Source organism: Garra rufa, chromosome 12, assembly GCF_049309525.1.
Source record: "Garra rufa chromosome 12, GarRuf1.0, whole genome shotgun sequence".
NCBI lineage: Eukaryota > Metazoa > Chordata > Actinopteri > Cypriniformes > Cyprinidae > Garra > Garra rufa.
Genome location: NC_133372.1, coordinates 38445762 through 38463830, shown reverse-complemented (window position 1 = coordinate 38463830; position 18069 = coordinate 38445762). Strand labels below are relative to the sequence as shown.

The following is an 18069-nucleotide window of genomic DNA, read 5'->3' as shown; positions in this document are numbered from 1 at the left end:
TTAAGACTGCTGTATGTGTATCTTTACCACCTATTAACTTCAGTTTGTCAAAATATTTCACCCTTCCCTGCTTAATAAGTCCTTCTCTATATGATTTAACAGCTTCCACAGTTTTATGTTGTGTGTGAAGTGCATCTAATCATGTGTGAACAGTCAGGGTCATGGTATCTAATGGTTTGGACTTTTTATTTCATCACATCACATTTCACTGAGAAATTAATCAGGGAAAATACTTGATCCTAGACAAGTTTTTGGAACCAAACTCTGCCAAACCAAAACAAGTGCTCATATTCGAAAGGATGTTTAAGTGCTTAAGTATTTTCAAAAGATAACATGAAAGATATATTTCTCTGACATACAATGACGATTTCATAATAAATTCATCATTGATCTAATTAATTCATGCACAAGACGTATCAAAATTATGGTCCATAAAGTAAATGAAGGGAAACAGTTATCACTGTTGAATATCATTTTTACAGCACCCTTCAAAGTATTATTTTGGATTGTTTAATGGAATTTTTCTTGGCGTGAAATGCGATTTATTGCTCTCTTCTTTGGGAATCTCGAATTGATACTGTATATTGTTCTTTTCCTAAAACTTCATTGATGCATTTATCAAATCTGTCCAAAAACATAATTCCATAGGCACACATATTATCAGTAAAAGGTGTTTTACACTTTAAAAATAGTGATTTGTGTCCTGATTACAGTTCATTCTGTTAAACACCAGACAATGCCCACTGTCTGATTTTTGACACCCATGACACCAACGGTCTACCAGTGCTCCAGACTGGCCTGTGATCTCTGCGCTTGCATCATTGAAGGTGGATAAAGTTCAGGGTTCTGCAAGTGGAGATCAGAGCGTTATTGTCAGAAACTGCACATCCCACATTGCGGTGACCCACTTCAAAAACCTGAGAACAGAAAAGCACCAGTAGCTGCTGATTGGTCATATTCAATGCAGTCAGGTCAAATCGAGCCAGTCGGGTTTCTTATGTGGTTTACAGGTGTGAACGTCCACGGTTTCCTCACAGTCCCTGCACTCCACAGCGCAGCACCATTTGAACTTGCACTCACATTTGCTCATACGTTTCGCACGTGTGGTGTCATACCCTCGACCGCAGCACATGACCTCGCAGCCGTCCATGCCTCTGGAAGATCTGTTACACACCCGTCCTGCTGTACCCAGAGAACCTGAAATGTATATGCAGAAATGGAATATATTAGGGCTGGGTAAAAACAAAACAATACTGATTCTTAAATCCCAAGGATCAATTAGATTGATTAGAGCCTTTTTCAGTTAAAGGGGTCCTATTATGCTCTTCTACAAAGCCTTTATTTTGTTTTGGTGGTGTACTAGAACATGCTCTCATGCTTGGTGTTTGGAAAAGTGCATTATTTTTCACATAATTTACATTATTACAATAGCTTTCTCCCCAGGCTGGCACAAATGGATCGATTAGTTCTGGGTTTGATGAATTCCACCTCCCGAAAAACGAAATGTGTTGTGATTGGTTAGTAGTCCCACTGCATTTCGATTGGTGAACAGCTTAGATGGCGTTTAAGTTCTGCCACGCCCCTTCCTAAAGCAGCAAGTCCCGTGTACAATTTCGCAAACTAGATTAAAGTGATTCTTACGTTTTAAATATGGATATTTTTCTTACAAAAACACATCGGATCGCTAAAGAAGTCTTACTTTTATGCCCAAACATACACACCACACAGTGACAAATTCAAAAATTGAAAAAGCATAATAGTACCCCTTTAAAGGTTCACTTCCAGAACAAAAATTTACAGATAATGAACTGAAATATAATTACAAGCACTTCATATGTTTCAAAGACTTTTATTGACAATTACATGACATTTATGCAAAGAGTCAGTATTTGCAGTGTTGGCCCTTCTTTTTCAGGACCTCTGCAATTCGACTGGGCATGCTCTCAATCAACTTCTGGGCCAGATCCTGACTGATAGCAATACATTCTTTCATGATCACTTCTTGGAGTTTGTCAGAATTAGTGGGTTTTAGTTTGTCCACCCGCCTCTTGAGGATTGACCACAAGTTCTCAATGGGATTAAGATCTGGGGAGTTTCCAGGCCATGGACCCAAAATTTCAACGTTTTGGTCCCCGAGCCACTTAGTTATCACTTTTGCCTTATGGCACGGTGCTCCATCGTGCTGGAAAATGCATTGTTCTTCACCAAACTGTTGTTGGATTGTTGGAAGAAGTTGCTGTTGGAGGGTGTTTTGGTACCATTCTTTATTCATGGCTGTGTTTTTGGGCAAAATTGTGAGTGAGCCCACTCCCTTGGATGAGAAGCAACCCCACACATGAATGGTCTCAGGATGCTTTACTGTTGGCATGACACAGGACTGATGGTAGCGCTCACCTTTTCTTCTCCGGACAAGCCTTTCCAGATGCCCCAAACAATCAGAAAGAGGCTTCATCGGAGAATATGACTTTGCCCCAGTCCTCAGCAGTCCATTCGCCATACTTTTTGCTGAAGATCAATCTGTCCCTGATGTTTTTTTTGGAGAGAAGAGGCTTCTTTGCTGCCCTTCTTGACACCAGGCCATCTTCCAAAAGTCTTGGCCTCACTGTGCGTCAGATGCGCTCACACCTGCCTGCTGCCATTCCTGAGCAAGCTCTGCACTGGTGGCACTCCGATCCCGCAGCTGAATCCTCTTTAGGAGACGATCCTGGCGCTTGCTGGACTTTCTTGGATGCCCTGAAGCCTTCTTAACAAGAATTGAACCTCTTTTCTTGAAGTTCTTGATGATCCTATAAATTGTTGATTTAGGTGCAATCTTAGTAGCCACAATATCCTTGCCTGTGAGGCCATTTTTATGCAATGCAATGATGGCTGCACGCGTTTCTTTGCAGGTCACCATGGTTAACAATGGAAGAACAATGACTTCAAGCATCACCCTCCTTTTAACATGTCAAGTCTGCCATTCTAACCCAATCAGCCTGACATAATGATCTCCAGACTTGTGCTTGTCAACATTCTCACCTGAGTTTACAAGACGATTACTGAAATGATCTCAGCAGGTCCTTTAATGACAGCAATGAAATGCAGTGGAAAGTTTTTTTCGGGATTAAGTTAATTTTCATGGCAAAGAAGGACTATGCAATTCATCTGATCACTCTTCATAACATTCTGGAGTATATGCAAATTGCTATTATAAAAACTTAGGCAGCAACTTTTCCAATTTCCAATATTTATGTAATTCTCAAAACTTTTGGCCACGACTGTATATATAGTTTTTGCCATGGGGCAACTGGGTATTTTCAAGTCTCAGTCATATTTCACCTCAAAACTTTTTTTATATTAGATGTGATTAATCATTATCCAGCAAAATCTTTTTTGTATTACAATTGCAATCATTAACTGTTTGAGAAATGTGCTTAATTTTCATGAAATGTAACAATGGAAAATTCAAATAGTCTTTACATGAGTTTTATATTCTTTAAAATGCAAAATATAATTTATTATTTCTTTCCTGTGACTTTGAGTTGAAATATGACTCAAACATGTTATTTGACAGAATTTTGCCCAGTTACTCTTAGATATCCCAGCTATCATTTAGAAAAATGGTATAAAATCATTTAGCATGCTCTTTGTTGCTTACCTGCTGATCTGTCCATTAGACAATAATCTGGAGAGTTCTCAATGTATACAAGATCATTTTTGGTTGTTCTCTTGTAATCTCGGTCGGCAACCATGAAGCCTGAACCATCCTGATTCATGGTGACCTCCACAGCGGTATTGTACTTCTTCCTCAAGTAGTCACCCGTTCGCCGGAAATCAGACATAGACAGCCAGCACGTCCTGAGAGCACATGACCCACTGACTCCATGACACTTGCATTCAGTCTTCATAAAACGCTTTACTGCCTAAAGAAAACAGAGCTCAACCCATGACCTATGCACCACTCAACGAACCAGATTAAAAGACAAGCTCAAGTTTTTGATTAGATTTTCTATTTGGGTTACTGTTTTTTTTTTTTTTTTGCAATGATAATCAATCAAATTTGACAATCTTGACTCTTACCATTCTCCCACAGCGGTTGTTGTGCAGATTCATCAATGCTCTGGCGTCTTTGACCATCCTCTCTCTGGCATCCACAAAAGCTTTGGCAAACTTGATACCATAGTTGATGTTGTCGCTACAGCCGCCCCAATCAAAGTCGCCTTCTTCATCGCTCGCCCGGCCTCTCCTCTGGGTGTCACAACCGCAGATCTTCAGCTCTCCTTGACTGCACGCTCTGGTGATGGCATAAACGACGCCTGCAGAGGAGATGGCATAAACGAATGCTGCTTCACGGCTACCTGATGGAAGAGAAAAGTGAGTATTTTTCAAATTAGCATGTTTTGTTGTAATGCTTTAAAAATAAGTTGTTTGGTGCACCAGAATGAGTTCTGCACACTGTTTTATGATGAGTTGGGTTACAGTTGCTCACGATAAGTGTTTTAACATTAAAAAACTTTCCTTTCCAGTAGTTTATTAGAGCAAAGCAAGTTGATGAGGCGTAAGGCTCTTACTATGGTGTTAAATCCACTGTGCTTTTGTTATATCAACTCTCTAACATCATCCCTACATATAAGCCCCTTGGCTGGCCAAAGTGCGGGAGGCCACCCTAGAGCTTTGAGACATTCGACTGATTCGGGCTGACACTCCTTCACCTTTAGTTTCTTTGGTCGATTGCACTCATAGCCTTGAGGTGTGTTTTTTTGCCAAAGTAGTGCAAAATGACCCCTATTTTGCTCATTTTCCTCCTCCAGCTCACGCACTGAGCCAGAACAGAGGGTGATATGTCAAAAAGAGCAGCTTTGTCTGTCTGCCAGAGTCATCTGCACAAATATTTACATCTCCTATTACTGTTTATACATCAGCCTGTAGAGAACCCCCTCCGACTAGCCACTTGTATTTGGAGAATATCCACTGTCTGTCAGACTTTCGCCCATTCTTGGGAAGTGGAGATTTTGGAGAAGCCATTTTTCCCGACATCTATCCAATGGGATTGTTGTCTTGACTTCATGCTTCACGCAGATTTTGTTCTTGTAGCAAGTAAAGCTGTAATCTTGCACCATTTACTGTACAGTTATATGCCAACACCTCAAGTTGATGGACTAAAGCATAACCTTTTTGGCAAATCTGCATGGGCAAATCTCACAAAAATATGTCTATGTTCTAGTTTACTATGGAAGCCAGTTTTTACCACTGAAATTGAAAAAACTGCTTTTTATCTCACAATTCTGTCTTTTTTTCACAATTGCAAGTTTACATCTCACAATTCTGACTCTTTTCCTCCGAATTGTGAGATAAAAAAGTCAGAATTGTGTGACAAACTTGCAATTCTGGGAAATTAAGTTAGATGTGCATGATATAAACTCACCATTGCAAGTTTTATGGTCAGAATTGCAACTCAGAATTCTGACTTTTTTCTCAGAATTGCATGATATAAATTAGCAGTTGCGAGTTCTAAAGTCACAACTGGAAGACAAACTCAAAATTCTAAAAAATAAAGTCGCAATTCTGAGAAATAATATCAGAATTTCAAGATATAAACTCACAGTTCTGACCTTACTTAGAATTGCAAGTTTTTAATCTTGCAGTTGTGACTTTTTTCTCAGAATTGCGAGTTTATATCTCACAAATCTGACTTTATAACATGCAATTGCCAGTTAAGTCAGAATTGTGAGATATAAACTTGCAATTCTGAAAAACATCTTTTTTCCTTCAAATTTGGACTTCATATCTCACAATTAAAAAATAAAAATAAGAATAGCAAGAAAAAAAGCCAGAATGTCAAGAAAAAAATTCTCTCAATTGTGAGTTTGTCATGCAATTCTGAGAAGAAAAGTCACTTTATACCCTGTAATTATTTGTAATTGCGAGTTTATATCTTACAATTCTGATTTTATAATATATATTATATTATATAATACAATGCTTTCTATTTCAGTGCATAAACAACCAATATTATAATTCCAGTACTAGGACAGAAATATTTTAGAATTACAATTTCGTCACAATTCTGTCCTAAAATTCTTTTTTTTTTTTTCCTTGTGCAAAATATGCTTTCACATGTCTTTCTTTTGATTTTTGGGGTTGCTCTGGCATGGTTGGTTTGGTAGAATTCACCTCCGCACACAATGGAATATAAAACTTTTATACATGATACAAGGTTGCATATTTCATGCACGTCATGTCTTATTGCTGTATGATTTTGATCTCGGCCATTATTAGGGATTAAGTATAACACAAACACTGACTGCGCAACATGACGCGGCCGAACACAGTATGATCCCGCTCCAGCGTGCTGCAGTTCCAGCGATGGTGTCGGAACTGGTGCTGGCATTCTCGGATCCACTCTTTGGCTCCTTCCCCGATGGATTGCATAAGATCTGGGTGTCTTTGGCAGAGCTGCCTCTGCTTGTTCACCAGCCCTGGAATGTTGTCACATATGACCCGTGCACCTAATGCACCAATGTACCTGCAGAAACAAAGAGAGACACATTAGTTGACCTAGCATCTGCTAAATGATTGAATGTAATGTATAAATATACAATACTATTGCAGTAGTTAACCAATGCGTAATTATAAATCATTTTAATGCATAATTATTAAACCCATCTCACTGAACCAACCTCATAGTTGTATAGGATTATAGTTTCAGTTAGTCTAGTCTTCTGGGTCATGTCTACTTGAGACTGAGACTTCAGTTCATGTTAGCCACACTTTAATACACGGTTTTCTGGAATGCTTGATACTGACTAGTCCATTATTCTGTGGTCAAATATTTTTGCATAGCGACCACTAAACTGAATAATTGCCCGCTTTCCCAGCCAATTGATTTCCTATAGCTGTTCTCTGTTTCAGTCTGTTTCTTCACAGATAATCAAATAATTTCAGCTTAAATAAACATTGCATGTCTCTTTAAGATATTTTGCAATAATGATACCCCTATGATATATTTACTGTCTCTGCAAAAACTCAAAAGTCCTAAATACATAGTTCACCCAAAAATGAAACGTTCAACCCAATCTCATGAGAAAACGTAAAAAAATGTACAAGGTAGCAATTTTGTATGATGTGATTCATGCAGGAGTGTATGATTTTTAGATAAAGGTTCACCATTTCATTAAACTGTCAGTGGAGCGAAAACGTTTGATTGTACAAATTTATTGCGAATACCAACTTACTAAACATGAAATAGTTGCAAAATTGATATAGCATTGGACAATTCACAAACTCATGTTGTTCAAAACCTGTGTGACTTAGGTATTACAACTTATATGGCTTAATATAACGTAAAAGATGTCTATGAAATATGTAGTAGAAAACCCATGAAATATTTACATTATTTTAAAAAAGTCCACTAGTTTTGTACATTTTTTGGACTATGGGGGGCACCATTATTTTGACGATGTCAGATGGTTGCACTTGATGAGCTACTGGCACTACCTGTTACTACCTGTTTTTAACTCATAAAATAAAATACTGATGCTAAGCCAAGATGCCTGATAATTGTGTTGTGATTTTCAGTTGAAGGGCAAAAAGAGAAGCAATGTAAGTCTTCATTGCTTTCCTAGTGATAAGAAGAGGAGAAAAGAATGGGAAGATGCCTGTGAATGAATGAAACTTACTAAAGACCTACATCATTGTTCTCTCCACTTAAGCCCTGAGGCTATTGAGGCTTTTAGTAGACCACAGCTACTGAAAGAGCTTACAAACGGCAGAGACAAGAAACACTAGATGCCATCCTGGCGGGATGTAAACATGACACGCTTGTCATGACGCCGCAGTTACTGAAGGAATTTTTCAGTGCGCATTTAACTCGATATCCAGGGGCCTTTACACTCTTTGTGGGGAAAAATCGATAGTACGGCATTTGGTTTAAAGGGAACCCTGGGTATTAAGACCTGCATGGCTTAATATAACGTAAATGATGTGTCTTACTAAAATCTGTAGATGAAAGATTTATGCTATTTAAAAAAAAATACATTGTGTATTACATTATTTGGACTGGAAGGGGTTATTTTATAAATATCAAATGGTTTCACTTGGTGAGCTACTGGCACTACCTGTTGCTATTTTTAACCGCAACACAGCTCAGAATGCCATGATGCCTGTTATGATTGTGTGGCTTTTGGTTGTCATTTTCAGTCCAAGGACAACAAGAGAAGCAATGTAAGTCTTTACTGCTTTCCACAGAATGGGAAGATGCTTGTGAACGAATAAAACTAAAAAACTGTGTCTTTGTTCTCTCCACTTCAGCGCTGAGGCCTTTGAGGATTTTAGTAGACCACACCTACTGAAAGAGCATATAAACGGCAGAGACAAGAAATGCTAGATGCCATCCTGGCAGGTTGTAAAAATGCCGACACTTGTCATGACGCCGCAGCGTCTCATTTAGACTCCTTGTGGGTAACAATTGATGGTACGGCATTTGGTTTAAGCCTACGTTTAAATTCATCACCACCTGTAAGCTTTTTCAGTAGTTATGGTCATTGTATCAGTGTTTTTTTTTTTTTTTTTTTAGTTAAAGGAGTAGTTCACTTCCAGAACAAAAATGTACAGATAATTTACTCACTCCTTTGTCATCCAAGATGTTAATGTCTTTCTTTCTTCAGTCGTAAAGAAATTATGTTTTTTGAGGAAATCCATTCAGGATTTCTCTCCATATAATGGACTTCTATGGTTCCACCGAGTTTGAACTTCCAAAATTCAGTTTTGAAACGAATTTAGCCAAAGAAAGAATGGTCCTAGCGAAATGGTTATTTTCTTAAATAGAACAAAAAAACAATATACTTCTTAACCTCAAATGTTCGCCTTGTCTAGCTCTGTGTGAACGTTGTGTATTCTGGTTCAAGACAAACTCCCATCTCATTTTCTCCTCTAACTTCGTCCTAGCTAGATAAGACCCTTCTTCCTTGGCTTGAACCATTTAGAGACCTTCGAAGCTGCATCACAACGTGAAATGGTTGCCCTCAGTGAGCTACTGGCCCCACTGGCATACTTTTCTCCTCTTCTTATCACTAGAAAAGCAGTGAAGACTTCTCTTGTTGCCCTTCGACTGAAAATTACATTTAAAATTCTCACTATCATATCAGGCATTGTACCAGAATTTTATTTCAGTTGTGTTTTGCGGTACAAACAGCAACAGGTACTGCCAGTTGCTCACTGCGTGCAAACATTTGACATCGTTGAAATAATGATGTCAAATGGTACAAAACATGCATAAAACAACGTGGATTTTTTAAACAATGTTAATCTTTCATGGGTTTTCTATTACATATTTCAGTCTTAAAGGAGTAGTTCACTTTCAGAATAAAACAGTTAGTGTGACAGTTAGTGTACTCACCCCCTTGTCATCCAAGATGGTCATGTCTTTCTTTCTTTAGTTGTAAGGAAATTATGTTTTTTTTGAGTAAGACATTTCAGGATTTCTCTCGATATAATGGACTTCTATGGTGCCCCCGAGTTTGAACTTTCAAAATGAGGTTCAAAGGGCTCTAAACGATCACAGCCGAGGAAAGAAGGGTCTTATCTAGCAAAACAATGGGTTATTTTCTTTTTAAAAAATTACAAATTATATACTTTTTAACCTCAAATGCTCGTCTTGTTTAGCTCAGCAAGATGAGCATTTGAGATCAAAAAGTATATCAATTGTAAAGGTTTTTAGAAAATAACTGATCATTTTGCTAGATAAGACCCTTCTTCCTCGACTGGAATCATTTAGAGCCCCTTGAAGCTGCATTTGAACTGCATTTTGGAAGTTCAAACTTGGGGGCACCATAGAAGTTGATTATATGGAGAGAAATCCTAAAATGTTTTCCTCAAAACACAATTTCTTTACGAATGAAGAAAGAAAGAAATGAACATCTTGGATGACAAGGGGGTGAGTACATTATATGTAAATTTTTGTTCTGAAAGTGAACTACTCCTTTAATCAGGCTTGTGCACAATTCAGAATTGAATTGAGAATGACTCCTAAATTCCAATTTAATTCTTGAATTTGAATTGAATTTGAATTGATGTCAAAAACAGGATCTAGAATTACAATTTGAATTTGAATTAAAGGAAGCAGAATTGCAATTCAATACAAATTCAAAGAAATTCATATACATAAGTGAAGTGTTTAACAATGAAGCTTTGCAATATATGTCAGATATGATTTCATTACATATTCTATAAATGATATTAGTTTGAACTACTTGTACAGATTACACTGTGTTATTTGATTACTTTGAAATGAAAATAACATTTTGAACAAAATGTAATTTATTTCAAGATTTTGATCATTATCTATATGTTGGAACAAAATGTATGCAGGGTTGAGGAGTGACTAGTTATGTGTAATGAAATGATGCTATTAAATTAAAAAAATAATGTAATTGTATGTGAGATTCAACACATTCTTTCTGTTGTATGACTGTGTGGAATGTCTTTGAATTGCCATGCATTTAATTCCACTTCCTGTCATTCCAACTTCAAATTCAAATTCAAAAGTCAATGAAAAATTCAACTTCCTGTGGGGCGGAGTCAATTCAATTCAAATTCCAACTCATGAATTGAATGGCAGCCAATTCTGAAATTCTGAATTGTGCACAAGCCTGCCTTTAATACCCAGGGTTCCCATTTAAGGACTATTTCATATTCCCTATATTATATACATCCCAGTTCATCCCAAGAGTGCAGCAACAACTGATAATCTCGCATTGATATTTCTCATTACATTGCAGGTTTCCTGCTAAACAGCCTGACAAATATCTAATGGACCCTTCCTCTTTAAGCACACCACACGGACACCCTCGGCGAAGTTTACGCTGTGCTCACGCGCCCTTGTCTCCTTCCCGGATCTCATTATCCAGTCAGTCGTGTCTGGGTTTGTGCGACAGCACTCCGTACAAACCTACTGAAGAATTTCCACTCCTCTTATGGCTGTCCCTATCGCTCTCTCTCTCTGTCTCTCACACACTGACATGCTAGCGCAAACATACGGCCCAGCGAAAGACTTATTCCTCTCGCCATAGCATCCATGGGAGGGCCTGCCGTTGCCGGCTTTGCACGGTTGCCCTGTTGATCCTTGACACACAGAAACACTATCTTGCTCTCCCTCTCTGTTCCAGAACACTTATCAGCTGTATGCGGCTGGGATTGGGAAAGGCCGCTGCACGTGAGCCAGAAAAGCGCTGCGCGTGAATTGATTGCAACGATGACAACAATCCCCATAACTGTATAAATTACCGTAGGAACTGAGAGATATTTATCACCGCTGGCTCACACGGTTTTGGGCATGCCGCCACGGCTGTCTTGCGGACTCACGCCGCCGAATCCCCGCTGCCTTGTGGAGGGCAAAAGGGGCCATACGTATAGTTATTTCAACATAGATGATACAAATGATAACCCTTCTTTTCCCATTCATGAAATACGGTATTATTGTCTATCATGAGAGAAAGCGAGCATAAGTTTTAATTGAAAGTATCAAAAAATAGCATGGACGGAGATTATGTTGTTTACTCAGCTGTGGGGCACTAGGCAGTGCGCTGACTATGTTGATATTGCTACCTCTGAGACGTGATGGGGAACTTACGAATGCTGCAATTAGAGACGTTTTTAAAGGCGAAGGCTGCCATTGTGTCATCGTGTCTGGTGCTATACAGTGAAGAAATGCAGATGAAAGGCAATAACTTCAGAACTAAGTCACTTCAAATCTATATCACCCTAGCAAGTGTGTTTATCTGGTGTGTTCAGCACACAAGTAGGTCTGCTGATCCAGCCAAGACCTGTCATATACAGTCTGGAATGTGTTGATCAATGTCAGTGTAAGACATCAGACTCCTCTGTCTTTACTAACAGCTGCCCTGAGAAATGATTAAACACAGTACTGTATGCATTTCTGCCAACACCTGCCAAGAGCTCATTTTTTATTTCCTTCTTTCTGATTGACTCAATCTATCCGACTTTTTCACTAATGTTGGTGTGATTACACATAGCTTTTTGCTATTTATCTGCCATTTTAGTACTTTTTATTTATGTCGTTTATATATGACTAGCTGTACATTACTAACTGAACTTTCTTTTGTTATCATGCTCTGGACTATGAACCAAATTTGTCTAGACTGAAAAAAAAATCTATTTAAAGAGGACTCTCAGAAAATAAATAAATAATAATATAAATAAATAATAATATAATATTATATACTTTTTTCCATAATGTTAGTCAATTTAGACTCTGAAAAATATATTTATATTTGCTAAAATAAATTAGTTACTATTAGGAAAAAGTGATTTTTCAGCCAGGAAAAAGGTCAGAATCACATATGTGACCCTGGACCACAAAAAACTTCTTAAGCAGACCAGGTATATTTGTAGAAATAGCCAAAAATTCATTGTATGGGTCAAAATTAACAATTTTTCTTTTATGCCAAACATCATTAAGATCATGTTCCATTAAGATATTTCGTAAGTTCCATACCATAAATATATCAAAACTTAATTTTTGATTAGTAATATGCATTTCTAAGAGCTTCATTTGGAAACTTTAATGGTGATTTTCTCATTTTTTTTTTTTTTTTTTTGCACCCTCAGATTCTAGATTTTCAAACAGTTGTATCTCAGCCAAATATTGTCCTATCCTAACAAACCATACATCAATGGAAATCTTATTTATTTACAGATTAAGTGCAAATCTCAATTCTAAAAAATTGACCCTTATGACTGGTTTTGTGATCCAGGGTCACATGTTTAAAGGGGACCTGATTCATATCTAGTGATGGACAGAAGTTGAGTTGGAATTAATTTACTGAAATTAATTGCCTTATTAATGCAGTATGGTAAAAACCAAACAAACGTGTTTTTCCACAAAGGGAATGTATTAAGTAGGCTATGATGTAAATAGAAATTTAAACACACTCTGTATAATAGTTTCGTCTCGACAAACTTTGCTTTGTAGTTCAATTCTTACAGTCAAATGGATTTTAATTCTGTTTCCTTATTATACTAATGCATTTCCATCATAATTTGGAGCCATTCCAGGATAAAATGTGATATTTAACTGAAATTCCCAATTTTTAGTGTTTTTATTTAATTCGTAATTAATTATTTAGGCTATTGTTTTGATTGGTCCCAGATTATGAAATAAATTCAATCCGCTTGTTATTGGGAACACTTGTGTATGTAGGCTACCATATAAAATTCGTTTTCCAATCGAAAATGAAGATGAGTGGCTCTTGTGCCACTTTAAATAAACATTTAGAAACACTTACCACCAAGACGAGTCCACTCTGGGAGTAAACATGAGCAGTAGTAAGATAAAGGGCAGGTAAATCCGGTGCGCGGTGCCGCTCGGTTCACGCCGTGACAGAAATCCGTCTCTGCGCGCCGGGGACGCGCTTCCAACTCCATCAAAATCCCGCATGTTTGACACTGTCAGTTTGTAATTGTTTTCAAATCCAAAAAGTCACAGGTTCATAACAGCTCTTGAGAAACTGTATTCTTCACCATTCAAAAACTATATCTCGTCACTCTGGATTCGAATAAGTTACTCAGAATGAAAACAGAAATATCATTATTACATATTTAATAGTCATTCGTATCCAAATTGAGTTCCTTTCAGTCGAAGAGCGGGAGGAATCTGAAAATGATTGTTAAAATAGTTATCACCGTTCCTAATTGCGTCCGGGCCGGTCCAGTGAGTGAGGTACAGTATCTGTCTCGCAGAATCAGACCCAGAGGCATATCTCTGGTTGGTGGGGGGTGTGCGCGCGCGCTCATTGGCTGGAATCAGCACGAGGAGACGAGATGAATGAACGCGCGTCAACACACATTTCCTGATGCTGTCAAAGATAACCGCCGCGCTTTTCAACACACTGTTAGAGGCGTTACTCTATGACCACTTACAAAGAAGTAGACCGTCGTTTTTGGACACTACCACGATGGTAATACCATGTTTTTGTAGTACAGTGACTTTTCACATAAAGTTTGTTAGGTTTTAAACGAGAAAACAGTGTGGGCCAAAGAAAAAAAAGTGTATGCAAATTGCATAATATCCAAGGTTCTAGTAATTGTGCAGTTAATTCTCATATGTGACCCTGGACCACAAAACCAGTCATAAGGGTCCAATTTTTTTATTTTTATTGAGATTTATACATCATCTGAAGCTGAATAAATAGGCTTTCAATAGGATAATATTTGACCATGATAAAGCTATTTGAAAATCTGGACTCTGAGGGTGCAGAAAAATCTAAATACTGAGAAAATTGCCTTTAAAGTTGTCCAAATGAAGTTCTTAGCAATGCATATTACTAATCAAACATTAAGTTTGAATATATTTATGGTAGGAAATTTACAAAATATCTGCATGGAACATGATCTTTACTTAATATTCAAATTATTTTTGGCATAAAAGAAATATCAATAATTTTGACCCATAATGTATTTTTGGCTATTGCTACAAATATACCCGTGCAACTTAAGGTTTTGTCACAGTCACAGGTTGTATTTTCAGAAATTTTTGGGAATATTTTTCCTCTCCCAAAATGCATCACTACCGAAACACAGTAATATATAATTTAATTAGAAGGGTTATATTGACCTCTTAGGATTTTGCTTACATCTGCATTATAAATATATATTTTTGCTATTTTATAAAAAAAAATTCAGAGGTAAATCTATAACCATTAATTTTTTAACAATATTTCAAGTGTGATTTACGAGATTTGTTGTATTCTGAATCCAAATTTTCTTTGTAAAAGGTAAAAAGTTGATCATATTGATTTCAAAATTAAGGATTTAATTGAATTAAGGATTCATGACTTTGAATATACATTGAACCAAAAAATATCATAACATCTTAGTTGATGATAATTCAGTGTACTTTATTTTTGACAAAACATCCCAGGTTTCGGTAGCGACCGCACATTTTCGGTAGTGACAGTAATGTTTTGGTAGCGACCACATCATATTACAGAATTTTAACCTTCAATACTAAAACACTAAAACATACTAAAATAAAAAAATGCATAACTGTACTAAAATTTTGTTGATTTCTCCCAAATAAAGGATTATGTGTTTCCTTTTGCTTCTCTCGAAATATGTTTTGGTTGTGAATGTTTCGGTAGTGACAATTTTATGGAATGACCCAAAAAATCAATGAAAAAACACTAAATTATTAAACAGGAATATTTCCTAATCATGAATGTAGGGGTGTAGTTAAAATCAATCTCAGCCAATGGACTAAAACATACATTGTTTCATAATTTGCAAAGAAAATCTAAAATAAATAATTTTTTTTTTACTTTTTTCCTAATAAATCAAAAAGATATTTTAAAAACAACAATGGAATGTAATTCTATCTGTCTGTCTGTCTGTCTGTCTGTCTGTCTGTCTGTCTGTCTGTCTGTCTGTCTATCTATCTATCTATCTATCTATCTATCTATCTATCTATCTATCTATCTATCTATCTATCGCCTTAAAACATGCTTCAGCATAATGAAATATCAGTCCTGACGTCTAGTGTTTGTTTAGGTATCAACATGCTGGACTGGCGTTTGCTAGTCTATATATAACTCAATGAATACCTTCTAAACAAAGATAGTAGCCATTGCTCATATATTTCGGGACGTGACATTGTCAATGTACGTAATCACCCCAGATTGCTCATAAAACACACCACTTGTATTAGATGGAGGGTGAACTGCTTCACACACAGTACTACAAAGTAAACAACAAAGAGCTCCAGAAAGCATGTTTCTGGTCACTTTGACTCACACTCTGTCCTTTAGCTTCCTGCCAAGATCATTAAAGGAGGAAATACGCGCATTAGGAGATAAGTTGGCGTAGCGTCCATTTGGTTTGCATGCCATTTATTTACTCATGTTAAAACAGTCTAATCACTTCTTCACTCCAAGCTACACTATTTTGAGGTATCACAAGTTTGTTCAGATTGCTAAAATCATTGTGTGAATGAATAACAGTGATGCTTGTATTAGCAATCACCATTAAATATGTGACCTTAAGTAGCACGGGTGTTTTTGTAGCAATAGCCAAAAATACATTGTATGGGTCAAAATTACAGATTTTTCTTTAATGCCCAAAATCATTAGGATATTAAGTAAAGATTATGTTCCAATAAGATATTTGGTCAATTTCCAACCGTAAATATATCCAAACTTAATTTTTGATTAGTAATATACTTGGCTAAAAGCTTAATTTGGACAACTTTAAAGGTGATTTTCTCAGTATTTAGATTTTTTTGCTCCCTTGGATATCTCAGCTAAATATTGTCATATCCTAACAAACCATACATTAATTGAAATCTTATTCAGATTTAATTTTATATATAAATCTCAATTTCAAAAATTGACACTTATGACTGGTTTTGTGGTCCATGGTCACATATGATCTGAATACTATTGGAGCTCATACAGTGGAGAGCATCACTTTTTGTGGTCTCTAAACAGTGTGACAAGAACACTTAACCCACTGGGACCCAGGATGTGCACCAATAATTAGTGACGTGTCCTTTCTGTACTGAGAGGTCAGTGCCCTCCCCTCCCCTGATCTAGAGGAGCTGGTGATTATAGCCGTGTGTGGGAGACAGATTTCACCAGGCCAGGCATGCGTCCCTGTCGGCCTCGCAACCTCGACCTACTGTCCCAAACAGGAATGTTAATTAGCAGCATCCACCAGAGGGGGTGACCATCCCCTGACACACAGGACATCTACAGATAAACCAGTATAGTCAGCAGAAATAGCAGCGCGGATATTTTAGGGTATATTTAATGAGTAATTGACAACTTTTTTTTAAATATAATTATATACAATTGAGGTTAAACTTCACATACACCCTGAAAAATGTTAATTGTTGACCAAAATAAGAAGGATCATACAAAATGCATGTTATTTTTTATTTAGCACTGACCTGAATAAGATATTTCACATAAAAGACATTTACATATAGTTCGCAGAAGAAAATAATAGCTGAATTTATATAAATGAGCCTGTTCAAAAGTTCACACTTGATTCTTAATATTGTGTTGTTACCTGAATGATCCACAGCTGTTTTTTTTTTTTTTTTTTTTTTGTTTAGTGATAGTTGTTCATGAGTCCCTTGTTTGTTCTAAACAGTTAAACTGCCCACTGTTCTTCAGAAAATCCTTCAGGTCCCACAAAATCTTTGGTTTTTCAGCATGTTTGTGTATTTGAACCCTTTCCAACAATGACTGTATGGTTTTGAGATCCATCTTTTCACACTGAGGACAACTGAGGGACTCATATGCAACTATTACAGAAGGTTCAAGCGCTTACTAGTGCTTCAGAAGGAATAAAGATACTTCGAGAGCCGGTAAATGTAACTTATTTTGTCTTCTGGGAAACATGAAGTATCTTTTGTAGCTTTTGAAGGGCAGTACTAAATGAAAAAAAAAGATATTTAGGCAAAATAAGAAAAATTTCATTCTGTTCAAAAGTTCTCACCCCATTTCATTCTTAATGCATCGTTTTTCCTTCTGGAGCATCAGTGAGCGTTTGAACCTTCTGTAATAGTTGCATGTGAGTCCCTTAGTTGTCCTCAGTGTGAAAAGATGGATCTTAAAACCACACTTTGTTGGAAAGGGTTCAAATACACAAAAATGCTGAAAAACTAAAGAATTTCTAGTACAAACAAGGGACTCATGAACAACTATCACTAAACAAATACAAAGCAAAAAAACAGCTATGGATCATTCAGGTAACAACATAGTATTAAGAATCAAGTGTATGTAAACTATTATTTTCTCTTATGGACTATATGTAAACATCTTTTATATGAAATATCTTATTCAGGTCAGTACTACATAAAAAATTGCATGCATTTTGTAGGATTTTTGGTACAATAAGTAACATTTTGCAGATTCTGCAAAGTGTATGTAAGCTGTAAACTATGACAGAATTGTATTTTTTTTTCTAAAAAATTAAAACATGTATTTTATATTAATTTAGTTTTTATTTTTATATTTAATTGATCATTTTTAAATAGATTCAGCTTTGATTTTTCAAGTTGAGTCCAGCTCT

General features: G+C 36.7%; 1 protein-coding gene across 1 annotated transcript; it reads right to left on the bottom strand.

Moving 5' to 3' along the window:
• Positions 1-231: 231 nt before the first annotated feature.
• wnt2ba (wingless-type MMTV integration site family, member 2Ba) lies at positions 232-13691 on the bottom strand. The gene is made up of 5 exons (XM_073851265.1): positions 13284-13691; positions 6285-6505; positions 4060-4337; positions 3638-3902; positions 232-1197 (listed from the first exon to the last, which is right to left on the bottom strand). The coding sequence occupies exons 1-5, from the start codon at positions 13433-13435 to the stop codon at positions 968-970; spliced, it is 1146 nt and encodes a 381-aa protein (XP_073707366.1). The 5' UTR covers positions 13436-13691; the 3' UTR covers positions 232-967.
• Positions 13692-18069: the final 4378 nt, after the last annotated feature.

What these genes read in the sequence shown, in the direction of transcription:
- wnt2ba (XM_073851265.1), bottom strand. Translation starts at nt 13,435, where the DNA reads ATGCGGGATTTTGATGGAGTTGGAAGCGCGTCCCCGGCGCGCAGAGAC. An exon ending in CGGCCGCGTCATGTTGCGCA is followed by an intron (nt 4,338 to 6,284) that starts GTCAGTGTTTGT and finishes CTCTTCCATCAG; the next exon opens with GTAGCCGTGAAGCAGCATTC. An exon ending in ACAACCGCTGTGGGAGAATG is followed by an intron (nt 3,903 to 4,059) that starts GTAAGAGTCAAG and finishes TGTTTTCTTTAG; the next exon opens with GCAGTAAAGCGTTTTATGAA.